Here is a 26,013-nt window from a genome sequence, read left to right as displayed (position 1 = left end):
GATGAACGGAAGAGAGAAAACATTCACTAAAATTCTACCGAGGCCTTGAAATGCATGTTGCATGGAACAAGAGCAGGAAGCTTTGTACTGATATACATAGTGATAAACATTGATTACTGTTAGATAAGAATGAGGTCCTTTCAGGTTGGTAATATTTTCAACAAAAAACATTCAATTCAGAACTTAATTCCCGAGAGCAAACTAAAAAATCGACCCCCCTAAGAATTTATTGAAATGGTTCTCCATTACTCTCTTCAAGCGCTGGTCGACTCGCACTTCAGCCCAATCCTGATTCAGACACCAAATTTTAGCGTCTCCAGTCTCTCTCTCTCTCTCTCTCTCTCTCTCTCTCTCTCTCTCTAGCGCGAGTGAAACGATATCATTGATTTGAAAAGACTCGAGTTCCATTCCATCATAATACAAGCGCAACCTTTAAGGATTCTTCAGTTAAAGGTGTGTTAGGACCTCACATACAGGTGATAAGTTTCCTGGATTTTTAAGGTTTTAAACGTGTATAAAACAATAAATATAAATTCACCTCGAGGTTAGTTCCTTTAACGCAATCTAAGCACCCAAGCAATTAACTAAAATTTCATCGAGATGGGATGCTTTGACTACAATACGAGAACTGGATTTCAGCACTGCAAAAGCACCCTGCGACCTGTAGTGTGAATTCAGAGATCACGATATGCAAATATTGCCTAAAAAAATAAATAATAATAAATACACGCGCGCGCGCACACGTTATCATTGATTCCCTGCAGTTCATTAGGTTTAACGATCGCACGCTCTAGGCACGTAACGAAATTTGTCAGTTGCTATCATCACCGATCTTCGTCTGTGGACTGTCAATACCACTTAGAACGTTGTTCTTAAACTTTTTTTTGTGCGAGTCCATGATTGCCTAATTATTCTTGTCTACTTCTTCCCAACACCACCCCCTTCGACTGTGACATTGTTTACCGGCTCCGCCCGGCGTTCTGCACTAACAGTCGCTGCTTTTAACGTTTATTCCCTCTCCCTCTCCCCTCATTAAACAGTCCGTTTTTTTAAAAAACCGGTCTAGAGGCTCTTTGACCTTCGGCTGGCCACGACGCGGCGCATCCCACATTTCCTGCATACCCTAAGCTCTCGCCCTACGGCATGGCGCTAGACAGTACGTCACCTGCTTGACGTCACACGACCAGACTACACCACGTGCCGCAGCAAAAGATCGGCCGCAGTAGAGCTATGGAGGTGTCCGTGTTCGGTGTGTGAGTAGGAGCGGAAACTCTTTACCAAACCGGTGTATGAATCCGGGTTCAGCATGAGCGGGTGAGTATGTCTTGCTTTAGTTTAGTGACCGTTAGCTAACCCATCTCTGTGTTCCCGGGGAGCGCAAAGCCGGTTTCCATGACGATCGCCATCTGAGTGTGTGTGTGTGTGCTGCTAGATTCGCTGCAGAGCTCGAACGATGGTGTCTGCCTTAAAAGACAACCAGCGAGATGCTTTCTTGTTATCGTAGATATGCAGTATATTAGAGTAATATTTCGAGAATCTTAAACATCGAAAATTTTCCGCCCTTTTCCTTTTGGCCCCTTTTTATTGGAAAACGTTCAGTGTATTTTCCTCAAAGAACGATGGACTGTTCAGATATGTGTGCGTTTAGCAGTATTGAGGAAGGCTTACTTTTTTCCTCTTCAAAAATTTGTACAAAATATTACGAAAGAAAATTCCTATTATGGTCTGAAAAAAAAATTTTCGTTAAATTAAACACAAAATGTTAAATTCGTTTGAATATGAAAAACAATTTGTGTTTTTGTCTGTTTTCACTCCTGTTTGTTCATATTTCACTCTTATATAGCCGTTCATATTCTTACACTTTTTTTTGCAAATACTTTAGGGGCACGGTGTCACTTGAGAATACGAAACTGCGTGCATTCAAGTGTAGTTTTAGAAGTAGGTCGCGTAATAAAATGTTTGACTGTCAGTATTGAATTCAGCTACATATGACAAACCTTGAGCTTGATCTAATCTTTCCTTCCGTTTAACTTGATCCGAATTCAATCTTGGTGATATCAAGACAGTTTTAAGAAATGTATGCAATATAAGAAAGAATGAGTGAAATGCATGCTTAAAACTGTAAAGATGTTTCCAGTTGATAACTTTTGAATTTTATAAAGTAAATTGGTCAAATTCATTAGTAAGACTACCGAATCACAGTGTTGAAAATATTTTGCATTTCTGTGGAGGAAAACTATGTAAAAAAAAAATCGCATTGGAATGATCTTGAAACTGAAGTTAGTAACAGGTTCTCTCTTGTTTTCCCCACCCCTTATCACATTCGTTCAGTTCCTTTCCTATAGATATTTTCATAGATGTTTCGTTTGAATTAGCATTACCTAACTTGACCAAATTAAAATTCATCCCTATTTTGTGAAACAGCTCCTTTTCTCATCGAGTAAAACTGTTTAAATTCTAGGTTCCTTTTTTTTCTCGTTCTTAAACCATTCATTGTAACTATTTTTCCCGCTTACATTTACATGTATAACATACTATCGATGAATTTTGGTCGTCGAACCTACATTCACGAAGCAAACTCCTTCACAGGGTTTAAAATGTTTACTCTAAATTTTTGTATTATAACATACATTCCAATTTGTTTATCACTGCTGAATCACGAAATATTGAAAAGAAACAACGTTCTTCAAAAGATGGACATTTACAACGGTATTCACCTGATATTTTTTCGGGCGAATTCCTTCGTGAGTTGAGTAAATCCATTCCGAAAGGAGTGATCTTTAGACAGAATCACTTATTGAAAAGTGATGAGATAGCGTGTGAGCTGTCTCCTGATGGCTAGTTCATCTGAGCTAGTACGAGAAGGAAAATGCATTTTCTATACTACCAGACTTCTCTCATTATGGTGTTCTTTAAATTTCAACGCCCTTTCAATGGGGAAGTAGTGAGCAAATAGTTAACCAAATAAGCCACTGCATTTTTATTTAGTTTTGTGATTCGTAATCCACGAAAGACTGTTAGCTTATATTACATTAATGTCGCAGGTGGGTGAGTTATAGCTAACCCGGAAACCTCGCTCTAGACCAGTGTTTCCCAACGTTTTTTGGATCATGCCCGCCTCAAAGATTTTGATGCCCTCCCCCCCTCTAGCATAATAGTCAGCCAAGTTCTGAAAAAAGTATAATATAACTTATAATATAAAATATTATATAATATAACTGACTTTCTTCAATGAATATAAATTTTATATTACACTTTGTATATTATAAAACATAAATCGAACTGAACTCGGGAAAATAAAATGCAAGTTAATGCGATCCTTAAGCTTGATGTCTACTGCAAAGAGTTTTTATTTGAGGTACTAATTTAGTCATTTTCAATCTCAAATCCCCATGATATCCAGATTTCTTTTTTTTCAGTAGCAAGTCATTTACAGCACTAAAGCTACATTCAACTAAATATGACGACGGGAAGGGCAACAGTATTTTTTTTTGCAAAACTAGTTGAATTTCGGTATTTCATTTCTGTCTCGTCAGAAAGCCATGCCATTGTTCCTTTTATGTTGAATAAATTTCTAATCGGCTCACCATTTTGCTTTTCTGAGAGTTCTTCTTGATACTGCATTTATGTTGACTGCTGTATTAGTGATGTCAGCTCTTTTTCTCGGAAAATCAGGGTTGCAACATATCGGCGATGAGGTGACGAATTCAACCTCAATTTCTAATTGCCCCCCCCCCAAAAAAATATTCAAATTGCTCACGTTAAACTGCTCTAGACCAACAACATAGAAATTTTTTTTTTTTTAGATTCTTCATATGTCCAATAAGCAAAGTAGTGGACGATGATAAAATTCATCTGTCACCTAATTATATCCACACACGCACAAAATAAATAAATAAACAATGCCCACATTGGGTTTTAACTCGTATCTGTCGGTTGTAGCAGATGTGCTAACCACTCTACCAACCAGGCCCGCATTCCTCTGGAATTTGTCAGGAAGATGTAACTTAGAAGTAGTCTGTGTTGTTTTACGAAAACGTAAAAAAGTGTAGCCGAGTTGTTTTACGAAAACGAAATCTTCCTAAGAAAGGGAGTAGGTTTCGAATTGGGTTGGCAGGATGAATTCTGTAGACGCTCATCTAAATCCAGTGTAATCGGTTTTAAGACGGAGGTAGCAGCGAACAGCTGTGGGAGAGGTTTCGATCAAGAAACAAAGTGGCAGAGAGTATACAAAGGACAGGCACGATAATTATCAATGGAACAAAATACTTAGGAGAAAGGAAAAAAGAAAAAAAAAAAACTGGTCTCCGGTAGATTTTACTGAAGTGATTGAATAAACTGAGATTATCCATAACCTGGAAATGGCGCACCAGTAATTTTTGTATGCGTGTCGGGGGAGGGTCGTTAATAAGATATCTTATGCTTTCTTAGAGACTTAGACTACCATTCTCCTTGAATACGTCTGTGATAGTGAAGGGTGTGTGTGAGAGAGAGCAAAATTGATGCAGAATCCATACTTTCACACATTCAATCGGTTTCCTGAATGTCTTGTAATCTCATTTCGCCTAAAAGGCCTTGGCTCTCATCCATATTTTTCACTCTTGACCTTCTCTTACAAACTTGCAACCATTAAAGCAAACTGTTTTCTGACGTCATCAAGAGCTGTGTGGCTTTAGCGTTAGGATTTCTTAATTCTAGAAAGAAATTTAGAATGAGAATCCTTAAAACTTACAGGGAAGTCGGTTCGTCCTCGATAAAATAAGCATAATTCAAGGAAACGAATATACTCTTGGGTATATCCTTTCTTAGGATCAGACATTGTCTTAATCCCTGTAATGAAGTCGCTCTATTTCCTTAGGGGGAAGACAATACTTCTCAGAGATCTTGTTGTTAGTACAAAAGCGAGAAGTCTTATTTTCCATTAGAAGTCGCACTTTCTTGTGTACACACCCACTTGCTGCTGGTGCAAGTCGGAAGGAGGGGGGGATTGCAAGTGTGTGGGGGGGGAGGAGTTAACGCATAAGTTCTTGTAATCCATCGGCACTGCAGGGTTTTGATGCAATTTTCTATTTCATCGATTGAAGCAATAACAACGGAAATTGTCTCTGTTTAACTAATTTCAAGGAAACAGCTTGTAAGACAGTTTTTTATCTCGCTAGGAGAATGCGTCTTTTTAGTTCCCAACTTCACCACTTTGAGAATGATTTGTCTTGGATATTAAACGAATGACAAGCGGAACACGACTTGTATAGAATAGTTTTTTTTTTTTTTCTCTTGAAAAACGTTCGTCTTGTATAGGAATGGTGATTACTATGTGCATATTTGAATAGTTTAATCGTTGCAAGTAAACGTTCGTAGATAATTATAAATATTTTATAAGGTATCCAATAAGCTTAGAGGATGGATATAAACACTCAATTCAGAAACAGAAATATGTCTTCTCTAAGAAAGTTAGTTTTTCTTCTTCTCCCTCCCCTACTGGAAACTCGGGTTCTTCCACTGAGGACAATCTAGACGTGAATATAGCAACTGACAGCCATAACGCTCGCCTCGTGGACTTGACTACTTCATATTTAATTTCGCCAACTTGTACTGAAACGTGCAAAACCATCTTGCACTGTAACAGACAGACTGAAATGCCAGGCTGAATTCATCACGAGAGAAGGCAACTTACAGAAATTTCGATTTTACAATTGGAACTAAAGTGATTTCTTTGACATACTAGCAAAATCAATATGAAAGAAGCATTTTTTCCCCCATCAAAACTTCTCCATCTTTTGGTAAAATGCTTTGACATTCCTTAATCCTCTGGTGTTTCTTATTTCATCCCAACTGTCACCCAATCTCGTCCAAAGAAATAAGCGGTTATTGGAATGTGGGCATAGTTCGTGTTTACTACACCAATAACCTTTCATAAATCCTGTGTTATCGCGCAAATTGCTTTCATCTCAGGTTATGATCAAATATTCCTTCACTTTAGGTAGAGCTTATGTTGGTATTTTTATATACGCCATATTTACGTTCTTGGTTTAAAATGTACGGGAAACTGGTTAAAAATTATTTCTAATAGAATTTCACTTGTTTTTTGCGATCCTCTGAGATCTATACAAAAATGACACCGTTAACAAAGCGATTGAGGCAATAATAACTGTGTGAATCTAGTTGTGAAAGTAAATCTTCACGATCTTCATATTTTAAGCTTTGTGATTTTTAATTCATATGTGAAGTACTTTGGCTTTCTATCCAAATCCAGTCACTGCAGTTTCATGTTCCTGCCGAAGGAGTAAAATCGACTGAAGACCAGTTTCATGTTGCCTATAATAACGCATTCTATTTTCCCGGCCTGCGTCAACGAAAAATTAGTTGAGATCAAGCCGCAAAATTTTGTAAATTTCTCTTTTCATTTTCTTTTAAGCGTTACTTAACAGAGGAACTGATAGTAACAAAGCATTTTTCGGTGAACTGTGAGTTTTGGTGTAGAAAAGTGGCTATTTTGACCTAGAAACGTGAATTAGTATTTTACATTTAGAATTAACGAATGAGCCATGTTACATAAGTATTTGACATTCTTTGTATGTTTCAGTTGTAATGCGCACGTTGCATTCTCATTCAGGGATATCCATCAGATGTGTCCTGCAAAAACATCGAGAAATTGGTTCAAAAACTCTTTATTTTTAACCCATTACATCCTTGGCATGCACGGATGTACTTGGTTAATCTCAATGGCAAACATTTCCTGTGTCCGGTGGAAATGTGTTAGTTTTAATTTCTAAATTGATTATCTTGGATAAAACGGAACAAATCTAAAACTAAACATAGCAGGCAGATGGTCGTCTTCAATTTAATTCACATTTTGGTTATCCCAATTTAAATCGGATGGAACAAATTACTATCCACAACATCCCATCTATATACGCATCTTTTTTGACAATATTTGTAAGTAATTATAGACTTCAATTTTTTTATTTTTTTTAAAATTAATCTCCCCATTTCCAGCCCTGGTGTTTAACGCTACAGTAATTTATCATTAATGACTTAAGAATATCAGCGCAATATATTTTTACCTTGGGATTAATTAAAGATGTTTTAATCTTTACCATCAGTCTGCAGGTTAATTCAGAAAATTTATGCCTAAAGAAAAACGTTTTCAATTAAAAACTTCTGAAACAACTAATCTTCTGAATTAGCATCTTGCGGTATTAATTTTGAAATGTTTGTTTTATTCATATAATCGCTAATGTCACTTGGAAAGTGTACATTTGAGAGTGTCAAGATAAAGATCGATCTCCTAGTTTAGTGATTAACACGAATGGCTTTTGACAGCACATTTAATTGTGACTGTTAACAAGATTTATTAATCGGGTTCCATAAATTGTAGACAGAATCAAGTTTGGCTTAAGTTCTACAAAGTTGTTCACATCGATTGACACCAATAACAAAGCGAACACTATCTTTCCGACTAAAAAATCTATTTATTTATACTAATAATATCCCCTATGGTGTGCGCAACATTATAATCATGGTTTTTTTTTTAAAGTTAACAATATATGAAAATATGGTAAACTTCAAACGCATATTTCAGCCACATAATTGCATCTTTTATTTGTCTGCATTAATATTGTCACTTTACGTAACAATTTTCATTGGTCATCTAATTCATTCATTGAATCTTATACAGATATCAAATTCCTCCATGGATAAACTCCAACTAGTCATAAAACAGCAGGTTCTGAATCGGAATATACCTTATTTAAACTGTTTTTCGGAACTATAAAAACTTGTTTTAAAACCACACAATAAACAGCTTTATATTACTTTTCTATGAGCGCGCGCTAGAGAGAAATATAAAAAGATTATTTAGCGGTGGTCTCATACTGCATGAAACGCATTTCTCTCGTCAAGAATGGCTTTGAATGAAATATTTTTATTATTATTTACATTTCTCCTTGACAACCTGTATTACATCTACGTGAGCTAATCTCAATCATACAGTGTGTATTATAATTATAGACTTCTTCCTTTTGAAATTCGGATAAAAGTCCATGTTAATTTTTAGACCTAGTAAAACGCCATTTTGATTACTACAGGATGATTAATCCTATCTCCATAATCCTTATTGTTATTCTTCCACTTCTGTGCGAAAAGAAATCGGGGATTCCTAGTTTTCATAGTTAAAAAGCCCTTATATGCTTTTCGCGTCCTAGACAATTTGAAGCTAGGTATTTCTATTCAAATGTCACGTGTCGTTCTTCTGTCTGCCCTACAGAGGCTCTTTGTTATAAATAATTCGTAATAATAGCATGACTTGCGCAATAGGTAGCTAAGAAGCTTTGTTAGAGGAGTAACGTATCTCCTACACTGTTCGTGGTCGTTTTGCCTTTGACCGGAAGATGGCATTCTTAACGAGTTTTATGGTTTTATTCATTTTCATATGACTTAGAATTTTTTTTATAGCATTTAGAACTACATCATTGCTTCGCAAAGGTTAAGGTTCAGTTCTTTTTAGCTCATGAGGTTTTTGTTTAAATATTTAGACGTCATGAATCAACGCTTTTATGCTCTAATGTTAACGCTCATTTCAAAAATTTTTATTCATCTAATGTTATAATCTTCAGTAATTTGTACTACATTGTCTGCCATCTTTAATTAAGAGGTTCAAAACTGTAAATCCAAAGTACACAAATACAAACGTATGTATTAAAATAGTATATTCCATGGAATTTTTAAACCTTTTTTTTTTGTAGCAGTTTTGAATTCGGGAAAAGGACCTAGTCTCGGCAGTTTATAATGCATCGAAAGAGAAATAAGTACTTATTAACTTCTCATTTTGTTTTTCATGTTTTTAAGTAATGATTCACACTACTGTTTTAACAAAGTCTCAGCTGACTGCCGATGTTTCTTCCATCGTCGGAAAACATTCAATCTGATAACCAAATATATATTTTTATGTTAGAAATTACTTTTTTTTGAAAAACGATAGAATTCTTATGGAGAGGCTTTGGCGGAATCTCGGTTCTGTGATTTTAATGCATTTCAGTTTTTTAGGAAGCGGATATGTCAACAAAAGAAGCTGGGATTTAATTGATAAGAAGAGCTTCCTGCGAGTAGGCCATGCTGGGAGTTTATGAATACTGGCAAACACGCCTTGAACAAAACGAATAAATTAATTCTTACCGAAATGGTCCTATTTCCCTCATGCTTTTTAACATGAAATGGTAGGGTGTGAAGTACAGATAAATCTACATCATAATAACATGAAAGCATATTGCTAATTTTATCCGTACATAAACAGTATATTTCTGTAATTTATTGCTAATTTCATTTTGGCTGTGGTAAATAGATATCTGACTCACGGGTGTCTAAAATGTTTAATTAAACAAATCTTATGTTTATATTTCTGAATTGTCTCAATAAAAGCAAGACTTGATCAGTTGACAATCAACCTTGAATGCAAACTGTAGTGTGTCTATTCTGTGGCATTTAGAACGTTTCGTATAAGGTTGTTAGTTAAACAAAAATTTGATGGTTTACCATCCTGAGACATGATTTTCACTTTTTTTCACACCTCAATTGAGAATACCCCGATTTAATAATGTTAATACCTGGAAGACGATAGACTAATCAAGTCTACTGAAACTGAAAGTATTGCTTATTGAATAGGTTTCTTAAAATCTCTTTAAATACTTCTAATCCAAAGTTCGATGTTAAGTACAATTTGTTTAAATTGTAAATACTTTAACACAATTTATCCAAAGATGTATCTTTTGGAGTGTTGTCTCGGCCTTATACGATTTCAGTATATTCAGTAAGATTCACGTCAGGACCGTAGTGCCCAGAACATGGAACTTCATAAGTTCCATGTTCCTTCATAACCAAGAATTCTTCAAGGTTAAAAAAAAAAACAAAAAAAAAAAACGTTCATTTGATAACTGTAAATCATTTTATCCACAAACCCAAGTTTTGCTAGGATAAAATATGAAGAGAAGAGTAACTTTTATTACTACTTGCTTTCTATTTCATTTAAAAAACTCATCAAAAAGTGAAACTGGCTATACTGTTGTTGTTGTTATTATTATTATTATTATTATTATTAAGAGAGAGACCTCAAGGGAATAGCCGCCAGTTCAGCTGAACATACTTTGAGCATTCGTGCTAATATCCCATCGGTTCCTATTGTAGAATTCTTAACCCTGCGGAGGTCGCGGCTGATCTGACGGATACAAATTGTTCAATATAAATATTCTTACACACATCCAGTGCATAGCTTGGATGTCATGAGTAGCTTGCCGTGCATATATTACGAGTGATATTCCACACTGTTTATGCGGTCAGTTTTGGTTTAACACGTGTTATGTAAAGGTGTGTGATATTTCATAGTAAATTGTATCTGAGAGATACCGCGATATCCGATGTCAGTATAGTATTGGTTTAGGTTTTTTTTTTTTTTTTTTAACCGTTGAAAATGGCTGGAAAAATATCGATTGGATAATTCATCAGATGTTGAAAAGATTCAGCGATTTTGTTACTCGAGTCTGATAATGAGAATGATAGTCCAATGCGAAAGTGATGTTTGATAGTAAATTGTATCTGAGAGATATCGCGAACTCCGATATCAGTATGTACTGGTTTAGTTGTTTTTTCTTTGTTCAATAATTTCTAGATTGTAACTGAAAATAAATAAACCATCATGCATTATATTTGCATTTTTTTTTAAAGTTTTATCGCATTTTAGCACATACTAGTAATGAATGTATCTCTCATTCTTAGTTAGTCTCATTCTCAAATTTAGCCACTTCCCACTTTCCCGCATACCATCTACTGAATGCAGATGGTATGCGCGTGACCGATGCAGAAGTGATTGCATTGGTCACCCGCATACCATCTGCATTCAGTATAGCTCTGCTTTTCTTTTCATTTCATTCTTTCTTTTACTTGCAGCATATCGATAGAATTCTTGCGGGTTATCTTTTGCTCGCAGAGCTAGTTTCTTTTCATACTCAGACGTTCCTTTCCGTAGAACAGTTGCGACTATTCTAGTCTGCTGCTCATAATTTTCATAACGGACGTCATCCTTATGCATACGGTATTCCTTCCACATCATCGTTTTCTTACGAATCTCTTGCTTAATAAGATTACACATCCATTAGACTCCTACTCTATTTATTCTTCGAACTCTCGGGACACATTCTAATATCGCATCATTTAAATATTTTTAAACACCTCCCACGCACTGTCGATACTCTTTCAATTTCCAGTTCTTTCCAGCAACCAATCCCATTCCACTGAACTCAGTATACTTCTCAGCTGGTCATATTTTCCTGTTTTGTAATTCAGCATGTAACCTTTTCTGAATGGAACATTCATAAACTTAGCCACTTCCCAAATGAGTACCAGATGGTCACTGTCACCAACCGGAGGCAGAATAGTTACGCCTTTAACTGAAACGCCCTCTGACACTATAATCAAATCTAACACTTTCACCCCGAGTTCCTTCTGTCACATGCTGCTCGAGGAGGTTGTCTCGCAACAGCTCAATAAATTCAGTTTCATTTTTTCTCATGCGATTTCTTAGCTACCCAATCAATGTTCGGATAATTAAAGTTCCCCATTATGATTACTCTTTTCGAACTCGCGTATTTATTTGGCGATGCCTTTCTTCGGTACTATCAACCGATCCATTAGATCTGTAACAACACCCTACTATGTATTTAATCTTGTTAGATTCCACCTCACTGCCACATGAAGAATTGTTGCTAGTATTGCAGTCATAGGTCTCAGTTCTAACTGATTCAAGTCATGTGTTATCATTAGTAGCAAGCCCCCCTCCTCTCCTATTCTTCCTAAAAATATTATACCCTTTGCACTCGATACCAGTTAATGTCTGCTTCTGATAGCCAAGTCTCGCTAATGCCTACGATATGAAATCTCAATATGTTAACCAGAGCAACAAACTCTACTCTTGTTTCCGATACGCTTAGCATTCGTGTACAGACATAATACGAAGTGTATGCTCTTTTGTTTCTGTGGTCTACATGACAGAGTTCAAAAATTTGCAGATCTCTGTTCTTATCTAGTTCCTTATACATGTAGTATTCTTTGCACACGTTTGATGGGTCCGAACCGGAGGAACACAGAATCGTTCTCTTCATAATCATTTCCATAATAATAACCATTGCCATCAACATTGTCGCTCTTACACGCAGATTCTCACGATTCCTCCCATCAGTATTCAGTTTTCCGCATCTCTGTATCAGGTCTTATATCAGTTAATATTTTTTCAAGACTCCCGATAACAAACGCATTCAGGTGTAGGCCGTCTTCCTCTTATACAAATCCAATCTTCCCTCAAACTCACTCCACACATCCATAAACTCGCATCCATTCCTTCTACATACCCTACCCATCGAATCGTTTGCCATCATAGCCCATCTTCGTAATTCATATTTATCATAACGAGGTAATATACTCATTATTTTCACTTTCCCACTCTTCACTCTCGCACCTTCCAACAACCCTTTCATGTCCCCTCTCGTACTGAACTTATCGTTAGTTAAGTCGCTAGTACCTACTACAGTTACGATCTCTTTTACTTTTCTTTTCTATTTTTGAATTGCTTACTTTATATTTTTAATTTTAGCTCCGGGAAAACTTGACGTTATAACCCGCTCATCAATGGCATGTTTTATGATAGAGGATGTTATATGGTATCAAATAACATCTTTCTTTTTATAATCAACTTTACTTAGCAGATTTTTATTATTACGCGCTAACTTATCTGATTCTGTGCTTTGTGCTCCATTTGTGTTTCTCTAAACGCAATAGAAATATCTTATAAGACACTAAATACTCTACAAACACGAAAATCTACTCTAATATACTAATAAAACTAATTTTCTAAGGGGAAAAAAAAAAACAGAATAGAAAAATAAAAATCGCCAATTTTATACTAGTGCTAAATTACATCCACTACTCACAACATAACCTCAAACCCTTATTCCATTCTAATCGTGTTTAATCGATGATCATAGGCGTAATCATCCGGGAAGACTTCATCGCTTCGTTAACAATATCAGTCGTCAGAGTTATACTTCGTCGTATGAATCACTAATATTTGTGATGTTTCTCGACCAGAAGGCAGCAAGATGAAAATGAAGATCGAGTATGATCGTGTAAGATCACAACAGATCTACAATAAGCTTGATCCATGCTGGTTCTATCCCGTTTCTTAATCAAGAATTTTGAGTGAAAGACCATAGCCTTATATAATTTGCTGTAATGGAAGACTGATTACACAGTGGACCTCTTACTGCCAAAAGTCATACACCGAGTTAATCCACAAAACAGGCAAACTGGCCTCATAGCCTTGGTTGTGAAGCAATTTCTAAACAACCACACTGTTACAAATATCCTAATCATGCAACTCTCGACCTGTTTTCAGTAATCTCGAAGCTGATACGCCGGGAACTACTGTAATCCTCAGTAGCGTGTCATATCTTTTGCAACAGTATTTCTACAGTAAGCCGTTTCCGGTTGCCATCTGTTTCTTCTTAAATTATTCTTAGATTAATGTTTTCACTCAAGTATACATTCACACAGTATATTAACTGCTTTCAATGACGGTGGTTGCATTTAGAAATGTCACCAAATGCGCGAACTACACCTCTTTAGAGGGCACTAATATCGCAGTATCCACATACTACAAAGCAGTACTATTGTATGGTAAAACGCACTTGGATAATTTTTCTGTGGAACCTCTTGTTGATTTTTTTTTTGAAAAATAAAAAGTGACTTCATCTACCTTTTATGAAACATATATATCCAGTTATCGCCGAACGTCATTGAAACACGTGTGTGTGTGTGTGAAGCAGAGGTATTACAGCTCACTGGATGCTGACATTTGAAGTAGATGGCGCTCACTGACCGTTGGATAAAACTTGTATGAAGGAAACGTCAATCAACTAGCGTGTTTCTAGGCTACGTACATAGTAAAAAATGAAAACTGAAACATGAGCCTATAGTGAATGTTTCTCCCTTTTGAAGCAAGGGGAAAAAAAAAAACTGAACGGTTCCTCTAATTTTTATAGCAGTTAACAATAGTTTAGATTATTTTAATTTAAACAATTGTATAAGAAAGATGACTCAAATCTCATATCCATAAGAGAAGCTTAACACCGTGAAGAAATTATGGTAGTTCAGCTACCCGAGAACATAGTCGCATCAAATCCTACAAACTGAAATCTTTAATTCACTGTGATTAGCCTTAATCTCTCTCTCTCTTCATCAATGCTCTTCCTTTAGAACAGACCTCATCGAACGATTAAATCTATCCCCTATAGTTGATAGGACTAGATTCAAACTTTATACTGTAATAGTATCCTTGGTCTTCTTTCCCATCTACAAAGTAATTTCTTTTCAAATATAACAAAGGTTTTAGGATCATTTCGTTGTCAAAAATTCTTTAGTTAACAATCCAGTTTTTCTATGCTTTCCTAAGAATACATCGTAATTGTATTTCGTACTCATATATATATATTTTAGGTGATATGTGGTGCGAACACACCATTTTAGTTATGATTGTTGAAATATCTGCCACAATATTTCGTGCAAAGTACGGACTTAAGTTATTATGGTTTAACTCAGGGCTGTCCAACCTTTGGTGATCCGAGGGCCACATTATAAAAAAAAAATTAAAAAAAAAAGATTTATCAGAAGGCCACATCACAATGCGTATCTAGTAATTTGGTGAGCAACTGCGACACAACCTCGATAGCTGAATAAACGAACAACACTAATCGCACGCTCACGTTCCCCGTGAGCGGCCAGAGCATGCGCGTTTGAAAAAACAGTATAAGAACGCTAATTTGACACATCTAATATTTGAAAAACACGTGGGTATATAGTGATGTAAACACACCATATAAAATTAACAACATCGCGATTATCGATTAGTGATGAATTAAAATATCTAGTACGCATTCGATTCAAATTGTTATTTTATTTTTTTTCCGCTCGTGAAAATCAAAACCCACAGGCGGGTAGCACAAAATCGGGCCGCATGCGGCCCGTGGGCAGTGCTTTGGATAGCCCTGGTTTAACTTATAACTGATTGTTAGGTTTGTTTGTTTGTTTCCTTGTAGAGTATTTACAGTGGAAAAATCAAATCATAAAACAGTTCTGAAAACAAACAATCGTCTACTGTTAGCTGATATTATGCAGTGAGGAACACAAGAAATATGACACGTTTCTATCAAAAGACCATTTCTGCACTAACAGCGGAATATATAAAACCATCTTATCTCTGCAGCTTCCCGACATTTGAGGAAATTTGTAACAATTAGCATTAATCGCGTAACATCGTGTTATATGGGGGGGGGAGGTAAACATATGTTTATTCCATGACCAGTAGAAGAGACTGCGTATTTAATTAACAGCGAAGGTCCTTCAAATAACTAAAATGTTGCATCACGCCACATATACATGACCTGTAGCACACGCCACTTGTTACAAGAATTAGTAGATTCCTGTACTCCCACATACGCTAAGTTTACTTTGCTAATGGAGATAGCCTTAGTACCAGAGTCGCTAAGGGAAACTTTCATAACAGAAAAGCAGGTTCCGAGCACCATCGTAGCGTGTTATGTTATTTAATAAATGATATTATTTTTCCGCTTGGTGAGATCTTGCAATCGACGATTCGCATTTTATCCGGTTACCATGGAAACGGCCAGTCGACTATACACAATTCTTAGAAGTGTAAGAATTGTTATTGCCTTGGTCCAGTTCCTTGTGGCTATATAACTAGACGTACATATATTTTTAATCCTCCATTTAACTAAGTTATGGATTAAATTTTAGCAATTTTTACAGCTTTTGGAACTATTTTGAACCTGGCAGTCTACTATATCGGAATCGTTATCTTCGTCAACCATACTTTTATGGCCCTAAAGATTCGAATCGGCGTTGCAAACTAAAATAGGACTGTCTCTTCATGTGCTCAGAATATTCCATTCTCATTGATCTACACTATTTTTGGTTCTTCAGGATGCAGTGTAATAAATTGAATCAGGGACGTGTGTAATGCTTCGAAATGTCTGGAAAAAACAGGTAAAATTTAATTTTATATCAACCCATCAAAATGAATTTGAGCTGTATCGAATTGAATTAATGAGACTAATTCAATTCGAACATTGTTCACAAAACTCCATAATCCGATGAGATTAACTGAATATCCAAAGAAAAGAAAGCTCTAACAAACATGGCAGTCAACACAGACGCAGATTAAAACGTGCCAGTCTTAGTTTCTTAGGCTGCAATCCCAGTCTACCCAATTCTCCGATTCTAACACTTCCCAAACACCGTTAGTTTCAAAAATACTAAATAATGATTACAAATTTTAACCGCGTATGAACTTTTTAAATACTATCCCCCTCCAGGAAGCGTTTCTCCGATTTATTGGCGCCTCACTAAAGCGAGAACACTACGGTGTGCACACTTCTTCTACAAGTCAGTCAGAGAACTTTGTTAATGTCCTCCATTTCCAATCAATATACTAGAGTGGATGACGGCCAGAGTCGCAAAGCAAAGTCTCATCTTATGTTTCTGCTGAAAACCCCAGCAATGCATTCTGAGTATGTATATGTGTGTGTGTGTGTATATATATATATATATATATATTTTTTTTTTTTTCATCCTTATGCAGGATTTTCTTGTGCTTTAAAAATAGCCCTTTGCCAGCATCAAATTTCATAAAAATTGTCAGTCATAGTTTTCATAACATTCTTCCCTTTTCAAAAACTATTTGTCCACATCTACGAGATATTCATTCTAGTGTTCAAATTTATTCCAACCCAGTGATGACTACAGGTTGTGAAGTTTCATTTAACAAGAACGTGCTATTTTCATGTTATTGCATTGCCTTCCAGAATCACGCAAAGTCCTTGAGATCTTCACAAATGTCTTAATATTTTCCTTTGTAAAGATTCCTTGCATTTCGCTGTTCTAATTCCAATGTTTCATATATGTTTGACCATCTTTAACTGGTCGTTTTTTTTTTCCCCAATGGATCGTTAATTATTGTAGATCTGAATTGGCTAAAACTACTACGTTTGTTCGTCTCACAAGTAGAGTTACCGAAATATTCAACCCTTAGTTCTTCACCGATAATTTGCCATAGGTTTATAACATTTTGTGAATGCTGATTGTTATCCTCTATATACAGCGGTTTAATTCTAAACGAATAAGCCCCGGGGCCCTTAAAGTAAGGATCATAAATGTGAGGCTATTGCTAGATTGTCGTAACATTTTTTTTTGTTCTTGTTTGAAGTTTAATTTATTTATTTATTCTGGTGGAGTTAAAGCCATCAGGTCTTCTCTTCCACACCGCCAGACATTAAATACAAATACAAAATTACAAATTAATATAATATTTCTAACATATCGTTCGTAATCAGGCGACTTGTTGATATTGACTTCGTATAAACATTCAAAACTGTTATTATTGTGTTGAATAATAACACAACAATAATGTTGGCATAATTACTGTAAAGTTAGAAAAGTTACAAAACAGAAAAATGTTTCGGGTTCGTGTCCGGTGAATAAAAAAAAGTTCCGAATTTAAGCGAAAGCTGAGTTCGCCGCTGTTATATGAAGATTTATTCCCGAAAAAAAAAAATGTTCTGAAAACATACACAACAGTGTCAGAAATAACGCGCTATTTAGCTTTGATATGCAAACAATAGCTTACTGAAAAAAGTAGACGACACCCAAAAGCAATGTAGGGCAACTCTCCTGCTTTTTATTGTCTTTGAACTACTACGCAGTGTTCAGAACAGTGTCATGTGCCTGCAATAAGCTATATTCACAAAGATCAGTATATCGGCACATAAATATGAAAGAAAATTAGTTAGCTAATTAACTTAATGCGCTTTCAGTCTAACTCCTCGTGTATAGCAATTCTATGGCCGCCCGGCCGTGAAGGTTTAGTTCTAGTTCAATTTCTGTGTAAAAATCATCCGATACGGGCGTGTCAGATGACGCCATTCTTTAGCAGCATATGAACAAAAAGCAAGAGTTGAACTTGATGGAAAGAAAATTCTGATATTCAGAATTGTTTATTATAATTGGAGTGTTAAGCAAAACTTTTCAAAACCATTCATATTCGATACTAGATCTTGAGGAATTTGATATTTACTTTTTTTTTGTCGCAAATGTCAGATATGTTGAATATTGAGTTTGAAGAAAAGAACTCAAACTGTTCTTTCATAAAACCTCGATGTATCCACCAAATGTTCAGAAAGAAAACGACCTTCCATCATGAAGATGAAATATCACGTAAACAATTTCTTTTATTTCAGTCTTGACTAGTGAACCAATCACCAAAGGTATCAACTATTATCAGACCTGAAAATACGATAGTTCGACTTTCCAGTGCATGAAAATAGCTCTCCCTGTACATCAGATATTATAGTAATTGTTTGCTATATTTTTCTTTACTTTCTGGGAAAGACTGTCCTAATGTGACTGTTTACAAGTGTGTACGATATTACAGATACTTTGGTTGTTCTTTCACGATGTTTACACGTACTATAGCCATTCTTCCCCATGTACCTTTTGAGCACTTTGACCTAGCATGGCTTTGTGATTTTTATTGTTAAATACACAACAGAAAGTGTCCTCAGTTTTCTTCCAAGCAAATAAATACGTCATGATGCAGCCCGCCATTGAAGACCTCTGCGTTAGAGTGGCTAAGAAATAAACTGACAAATGATTCGGTGAACTATTATGAACTGAATTAATCCCAAAACGTTTAAATTGAAAAGCAATGTTAACATTTGATGTTTTTTTCATTTCACTATAAGGTTTTAGTATTAAAAATAATGCTCAGGCAATAGATATTTTGCACTTCAATTTTTAATGTTAGTTGGAGACCACACACTATTTATTGGAAGTCTGAAGTGACAAAGCCCAAATAATGATGTCACACCGAACGATAAAATTAGTGTAAAGACTAAATAATAAAACTCCATTCCGAAACGCAAACCTAGGTTTGCGCTAGTAAGTCAGATATTATAATTCAGAGTAGCAATTTAAACGATCCAAACCATGAATGCCACTTCAGGAAATGCAGAGAACAAGATCAGAATAATTCCATTTCCGTATGTCAGGGTACTTCGAGAGCACTCGAATCGCAACAACAACAAAGTCTTATTACTTGTGTTACATCAATTTGAAAATTTCTGAGTACGATTTTGTCTCCCATCCTCCCGAAATGATTATTGTTCTGTTTTAAAAATACGTAGTAACAGTGCTGTTCCCTAAATACAGATTCAAAACTAGATTCAGTAGTAGATGTACGAACTAATTTTATATTCTGACCAAGCTCAAGAAAATACAATTTTCCTGAGCTTGGTCCTTAAATATTCTAACTCATTACATTCTCAAATCTTGAATTAGATAAGTGTAGGCTAGATAAGCATGACAAATAAAAACGCTATCAGCAAATGTCGCCAGAAACATCCTGTGAAAAACAGGAAAGACCACTTTACATAAAGTGATAAAGGGGTGAATATGTAGGTGTGAACTCTATAGGAAAGGGTGCGGGTCGGCCGTATATCTCATACAGAATACAAATACGTCTATCACCAAGAAACAAAGTATGAGTTTAGGAATGGAGTTTTAATAAGTCTTTACACTAGTTTTATCGTTCGGTGTGACGTCATTACTTGTGTTTTGCCACTTCAGGCTTCCAATAAATAGTGTCAACTAGCCCTTGACCCGCCACTACTGATTACTATAGCTATTTCTACAGGAAAGTAATTTCTTAAGAGAAGTAAGACCAGTGTTTGAACGTATTTTCGTTCTTTACATCTAGGATTTGCTGAAATATCGAGAAATATATCGAAGTGTGTGTGTTATTTCACGTCCATGGATTAGGTAGCTTTGAAATGTTGCCAACCAGTTTATATCGTTAATACACAGCTGTTCCACAATTCCGTGTTAGGTTGATCTATGACAATTCTGTACTCGATTAAAATGAAGTTGATTAAGACGTTTGGTAATAAGATAATTGGAAGAAATAGGGAACATCCAAGTACTTACTGTTCCAGAATTAATAAAGAGTATAAGGCAGTTTCATGGTACGAGAAAAATGCTGGAGATACAAACTTAAACATGTAAGTTTATCTTAGTTATCACAAAAGTTAATAAATCATGTCCCGAAAGAAGAGAAACGGGTTCTTATTACTGATGTGAAATAAAATATCTCAAACTTGGAGATTACACTGATTTAAGGATATTTTAATGAATTTAAATTGGTAATAAATTGCCAATACCCGTCGGGTTTTGCAGTTTAGAGTGCTAGAGAAAATTATCACATTTCCATAGTAATAGCAATCCTGGAAATTTCTCCAGATTCATTTAAAAGTATTAAGTAGAATAATAATGTTCAAACTTAGTTTGAAATTAGTATGTTATCGAGAAAATGTAATTAAACTTTTCTCGAGCTTTATTTTAATTAGCTGAAAATTATATGAAAACCAGAAATCTACACCTATAATAGAAATTAAACACTTTTTATCACGAGAAAATTGAATGATAAAAGATTACTAATGTTTAGTTTCTGTTTATTTTTTAAGTTAAGTCAATAACGTTCAGCATTATAATCTTGAAATATAATTTTGTAATGAACTAATAAATTTTGTAATGTCTTCTAAACATCTGTCGGTTTAGGAAATCCCATTGGTTGGAAAGACCTGGGTTTAAATCCCGCCTATCATGTGAGAATCTTTTCGATCAAATGATGAGTTAGCTGGTCTCATATGGTGGTGTAGGGGGAGAGGTTCGTCCCTCAAAACAGACAAACCATCTCCGTGAAATCGCAGATCTACAAGCATAAATACTCGCCCTTTGGATGCAGCAGAAGAGTAGTGTGCTGGCTATCTGCTTTGATCCTTAATAAGGAGATGGATGGGTTAAAGAAATATAATGAATAAACCATCTCTAGAGAGGGTTTTGCTTTGATCGAAGCAGGTGTGATAGCCAAGAGACCATTACTCAAAGTTGAGATTGTCTTAAGTTCACACTGAGCAATTACTTTACTTACATCTCTTAGTTCTGCAAAATGTTAAGCTCAGTTCTGAAGCCTTCTGTCAAGTATCCGCCTGTAGGAGTAAAAGAACCGAAAGCCGATTACTTGTAGTTCAAAGTTAGAGGAATATGCTGTCTTGTCGGAAATCAGTTTCGCTTAGGAGCGAATAGGATTTTAGAAGTGTTAAACTGTGGATGGAACAGAGAAAGCATGAGGCCAACGAATTGGATATGCTCACCGACTGATCTATTTTGCGGAAGTAAAAATCAGTTTAAATAGCGGATAGAGAATCCCATTATCGTGAGATCAATAACTTGCCTTGAGTTGGAAAATCCTTAAACGTTCGCGAATTCTAGACTGGATTCAAACTCATGTCTTAATAGAAAGGCGCATGAGTGTCCCATGGCAAATGTTGTTCGCCAAATGCAAGTATTGCCCAATACTTTTATTAAATAAAATAAATTCCTATTGATATAAAGTCCTGTTTAATAATCTTTGGTGTAGATGCTTATGTATGGTTAGTATTGGGCTCAACAGGTGCAGATCAATATCACAAAGATCAGAACCAATACTCGTTTTCTAAATTATTGCTAACAAAAATTCTATTTACGTTTAGAAGTTTTGTTTATAATAGGCTTTGGAATTTTACAACTCATAATTTATCCCAGAAAGTATGAAATTTGCCAGAAACAGCTGATAAATTCCAAGTCACGATTTCCAATGTTGATAAGTCTATATGCAAATATGTTTTATTCAAACTTACCGTCTTTTTTCATCTTAATTATCAAGAGGATAATATTAACAAACGATAATATTTACTATTTTCATTCCATCTGACTTCACTCCAGTTAACGTAATGAAAAGATGTCATTTGGTAAGTGCTTTAATTGAATATTGAATTTTATTAGTCGGGAAAATCGAGTAATACAGAAGTGTTAGGATATTTCAAACTTTAATTAATCATTGGCGTAAATTACTAAAGAAAAACGTCTAATAAATTAAATTTATTTTTTTTTCACAAGTTAAAGCTGAAAAAAAAAACAAAAAACAGTAGAGGTCGTTTGAGTCATTCAGGAAATTCAAGAATGCGAAATGATTGAGGTTATTTGAGTTTGGTTGTTTACAGTGTATTACGATCAATCATACTTCAACAGAATACATTCCGGTAAATTTTTTTATCATTCCGGTAAATTTAATTATTATTTCATTTATAATAATTAAATATTCAAAAAAAAAAAAAAAAAAACCTCTACCGATTACATTTCCGAGATTGTCAATTATCCATATTGTTAACATACGAAAACAAGACTACTTGATCTTAAGACTGCAATTATTTCAAAGCAATTTCGATTTTTTCTAATACAGTAAAATCAGTAGCCTTGACTTAAGTAAAATGCATTTGCTGTTTGAGCCAAGGCGTTTATTTTATTAAGAGTTGAAGCAAGCAAACTTAACATGTGAGAAAGAAAGATGACAGTAAATCGACAAGTGTTTTTAAGTCGCTGTTGAACAGCAATAAAATTTAGATTGAAATAGAATAATTTTGACCCTGATTTTTGTGAGATTTTCAGTTGTGAGAAAGTATCTTTCTGATTTACGTTCACGCGTAGACCTACACATGTTACCGTGTAGGCATTCGGAACCGAAATTCTACGGAATAGGTCGATTACTCCTTATTCCTGGAGGTATCCTATGTCTATAGAAGCGTGTGTTCACGGGGCCGATTTGCCTGTTTGCGGGAGGAAAAATCGCAAATAAACTGGGGAGAAAAACCCTCAGGTCCACGCCCAAGACCGTGTAACTTGGCTATGTCTGAGAAAGATCCTAAGCGCCTCCCGTCAGCGACGGAAATCAAACGCAGGAGACGCTCCCTTCCCAGGCAAATGGTTACGAAGCGGCTAACCGCGCAGTCGAGAAAGTATTGCTAAAACGAGTGTTTTTTTTTTTAAAACAAAAACAAGTAGCAAGTAGTTTTTGGCTTCTTAAAATTCAGTTCTGTAAACAGCCTGCTGACAGTCTTGTGTGTGTATGGGAGGGGGACCCTTTTCACTCACGTATGCTTCATAAATAAAATTTATGAAGTTTTTGTTTCTTTTAACTCTAAAATAAAATATGAATTTCATCATGCGTACCGTTTGTTTTATATTAAATAACAGGAAGTTGACAAGTTATTTTGACTAGTGGCATGGAAGGTGTCCTCACAATGTGGAGATACTAGGAGAGGAAATCTTAAGAGTGACAGTATTGCATAAATGTCGCTGAAATAAATTTGTTTCGATTTACTGTACAAAGTAATGGAAGAGAAGGATGCCAGTTTACAAATATCAGGCGTTCGTGCACGTAAGAAGTATCGTTCCTTTAATTATATATATTTTTCTAGTTGATGACGTATAATTTCAAGTATAATTAGATGACTGCAAGAAATACTTGTCCACGTGTTATTTTTGTACTTTGATATTTTCAAAATATAAGTTCGCTAATGAATTAACATTATCTTCCTAATGATTATCTTGGAGGATCCGAACATAGTACTTGCGGAGTTTCCGAATAATTTTCGCTACTTCACTGGTTGTAGCGATTAATTGAGTCGATGATTTCATTAAAAATAAACAATTAATCAAAATCTTTCTCCAACATGTTCTATGGACATATTGAATAAAAGCAATTATGCTACATTTTTCCCTTTTCTTCACCAGAATATGAGCTAAACGCACGTAACGATTTTCGATTTAGATAGTGGGTCACGGTTTAGTAGAATTTCAGGAAGTGATCGATGGAAACAGCTGGTTAATTTGTGGAAGGAGAGAAGAAACTGATGTTTATCCGGTCTTTAGCTGAGAATTTCTTGAGAGCAAAACTGTCGAAACAGCAGTCTTTTTCTTTTAAAATGAAACTGTCGCTCGCAATTTACTACATTTACCGAAAAAATGAAATCAAGCAGTATGAGAACCGGCGTCAAACTTGTTGAACAGTTGTTAACACTAACGAAAAGCTGCTATGTTTTAGCGGTGGAGTTTTCCTAATAGAAATGGGGAAAAAAAAAAAATGCGCAAGCATAACAAATTGAACACTCAGTGTTGCCCTTAGAATCATTGCTATCGCTGCCTATAAATTGATTCATGCAATGAAGCACTAAAATTAATTGGTCTACATGTTTCGTTATTTGAAACACTGTTTATATTCCTATCTCAGATATCTCTCTGAGTGCGCAGGTCACATATCTTGTCTTTTGAGTTATTCGAGTGAGCCTACCTACGGGTCGCTAATTGTATGATTTAAAGAACAATGTTCAACAAGTTGCCAACCGAAAACATACGTGCAGCAATTTAGCGAATACTTGCGTGGCGATAGCGTTTGACTTCAGCGAAATGTATACAAGTGGTTTCACATCTGCTTAAATGGTTGAACAAGTGTTTAGTAACGAACAATGATCAGAGAGAAGGAACATCTAAAGACAATTGCAAAACCCAAGAACTTATAATTGACAACGGCAGCATTGACTATCGCTGAAACAGCAAACTAATTACAGATTGGCCACGGATCTACTGTGAAAGGTCATTATTTTGCCTGCAATCAAGAGATGGAGGCGGGACATACATGGCTTTATCTTGGAAAAAGAAAAATCCGCAGTCGCACAAAACCTTGTGTATTGCGAATTAAATATTCAAAACCAGAATATTTAGAAGTGGACTTTCTGTGCTAAATATAATAATGCATTGCAGATACTTTGATTTCTTCTTTGAATATGATAAAAAGCAAATCACGGATCTAAAATATAACTGGGAAAGCAGCGATATTACCAGCGATCTTTTGATATCTTGAAGTATTTATTTAAAAAATAAATAAAATAGATAATAAAGCGAAACCTACATTATTAAATGTGGTCAGTTTGTCACTGCAGATATTAAATCATTTTCTTCTGCTCATTGGTTTTGCCTTTGCAAAGCAACATTTATCCATAAATTGCCCAATACCAGAAATAAACGGAAGGTCAAATTCTCTTCGATGGCGTTTCTGAATAATTCAAAACGCAATGTGCTTTCTCCCGTCGAGTCGCTATTGCTTGGATACAACTAACACAGCCGGTGACCAATGTCGGAGTTGTGTCAACTCTTTTTGATGCGTTAAACCTTCAATAAGCTCTTAGTTTAATTCTTTTAGGGTTTGGAATGAAATTTTAAAAGATCGGCAGGGTTATTAGAAACGATTAGTTATTAATGAAAGTAGAAAAATTATATGACGTAGCGAATCTTGGAGTCCAAAATTAGCTCAACGATCGCTTATGAAGTAAAATTCACAAGCGATTGTTTGTATCTGTTATTATGAGATTTTAATTTTTTTTTTTTTTTTTTTTTGAAATCACAGAGGCGTCCATTTCCATCAGATTTAAGTACGAGAGAAGATTAAGAATTAATGCCGTAGTAAAACTGATGTCGGATGAGAAGAATCAAGCTACCAAAATTTGTGGACGTAGTCTTAATAGCACAAGAGGATCGGTTTTCTCTTAACGATCAGTACAGGCAAAATACAAACAAAATGTGTTGCTTAATTATGTCACCAGAAGAGTGCGAAAAAATGTTGCAAGACAGAGGAAGACCTTAAATGTCAACAACTTTAAAATATTAGAAATTGGAATAAAAGTAAAATAGTTATTACCTTAAGTTATTAGAATTTGGATTTAAATACAAGCGCAAAAATATGAGAAAATCAAAAATGGAAAAATTTAAATACAAATATCCACGCGCGCATAGCTGGTGGTAGGTCATGACGATGGGAGGTGGGGGGAGACGAAACCTTAACGTTTGATTATATTCGCTCATTAGAGGAACTTAATTTTTCAGCTATTCTGAGCTATTAAGTTGGATTTCTCCGTAAGGGGGAAAATCTTTCCCTTTTTTTTCCCCCTTCGGGGAACGTAGAACTCAGGA

The 26,013-nt window shown here is 35.4% G+C and overlaps 1 protein-coding gene across 2 annotated transcripts in view; it reads left to right on the top strand.

Annotated features, from left to right (window-relative positions):
• The first annotated feature begins 1,231 nt into the window (after positions 1–1,231).
• The window catches only part of LOC150095478 (carbohydrate sulfotransferase 1-like), a 73,432-nt gene continuing 48,650 nt past the window's right edge, over positions 1,232–26,013 (top strand). Inside the window, exon 1 of one of the 2 annotated variants that reach the window (XM_090410155.1) lies at positions 1,232–1,314. In XM_090410155.1, the coding sequence (XP_090266281.1) occupies positions 1,307–1,314 (8 nt within the window). In that variant the 5' untranslated portion in view covers positions 1,232–1,306. Of the gene's footprint in view, positions 1,315–19,780; positions 20,172–26,013 lie in introns of those variants that run through there. The other variant, XM_090410154.1, reaches the window with a different exon arrangement.

The sequence above is a fragment of the Typopeltis vanoorti genome, chromosome 20, assembly GCF_054136105.1.
Source record: "Typopeltis vanoorti isolate ZY-2024b chromosome 20, IOZ_Tvanoo_1.0, whole genome shotgun sequence".
Taxonomy (NCBI): Eukaryota; Metazoa; Arthropoda; class Arachnida; order Uropygi; family Thelyphonidae; genus Typopeltis; species Typopeltis vanoorti.
This window is presented reverse-complemented; position numbering and strand designations above follow the sequence as displayed.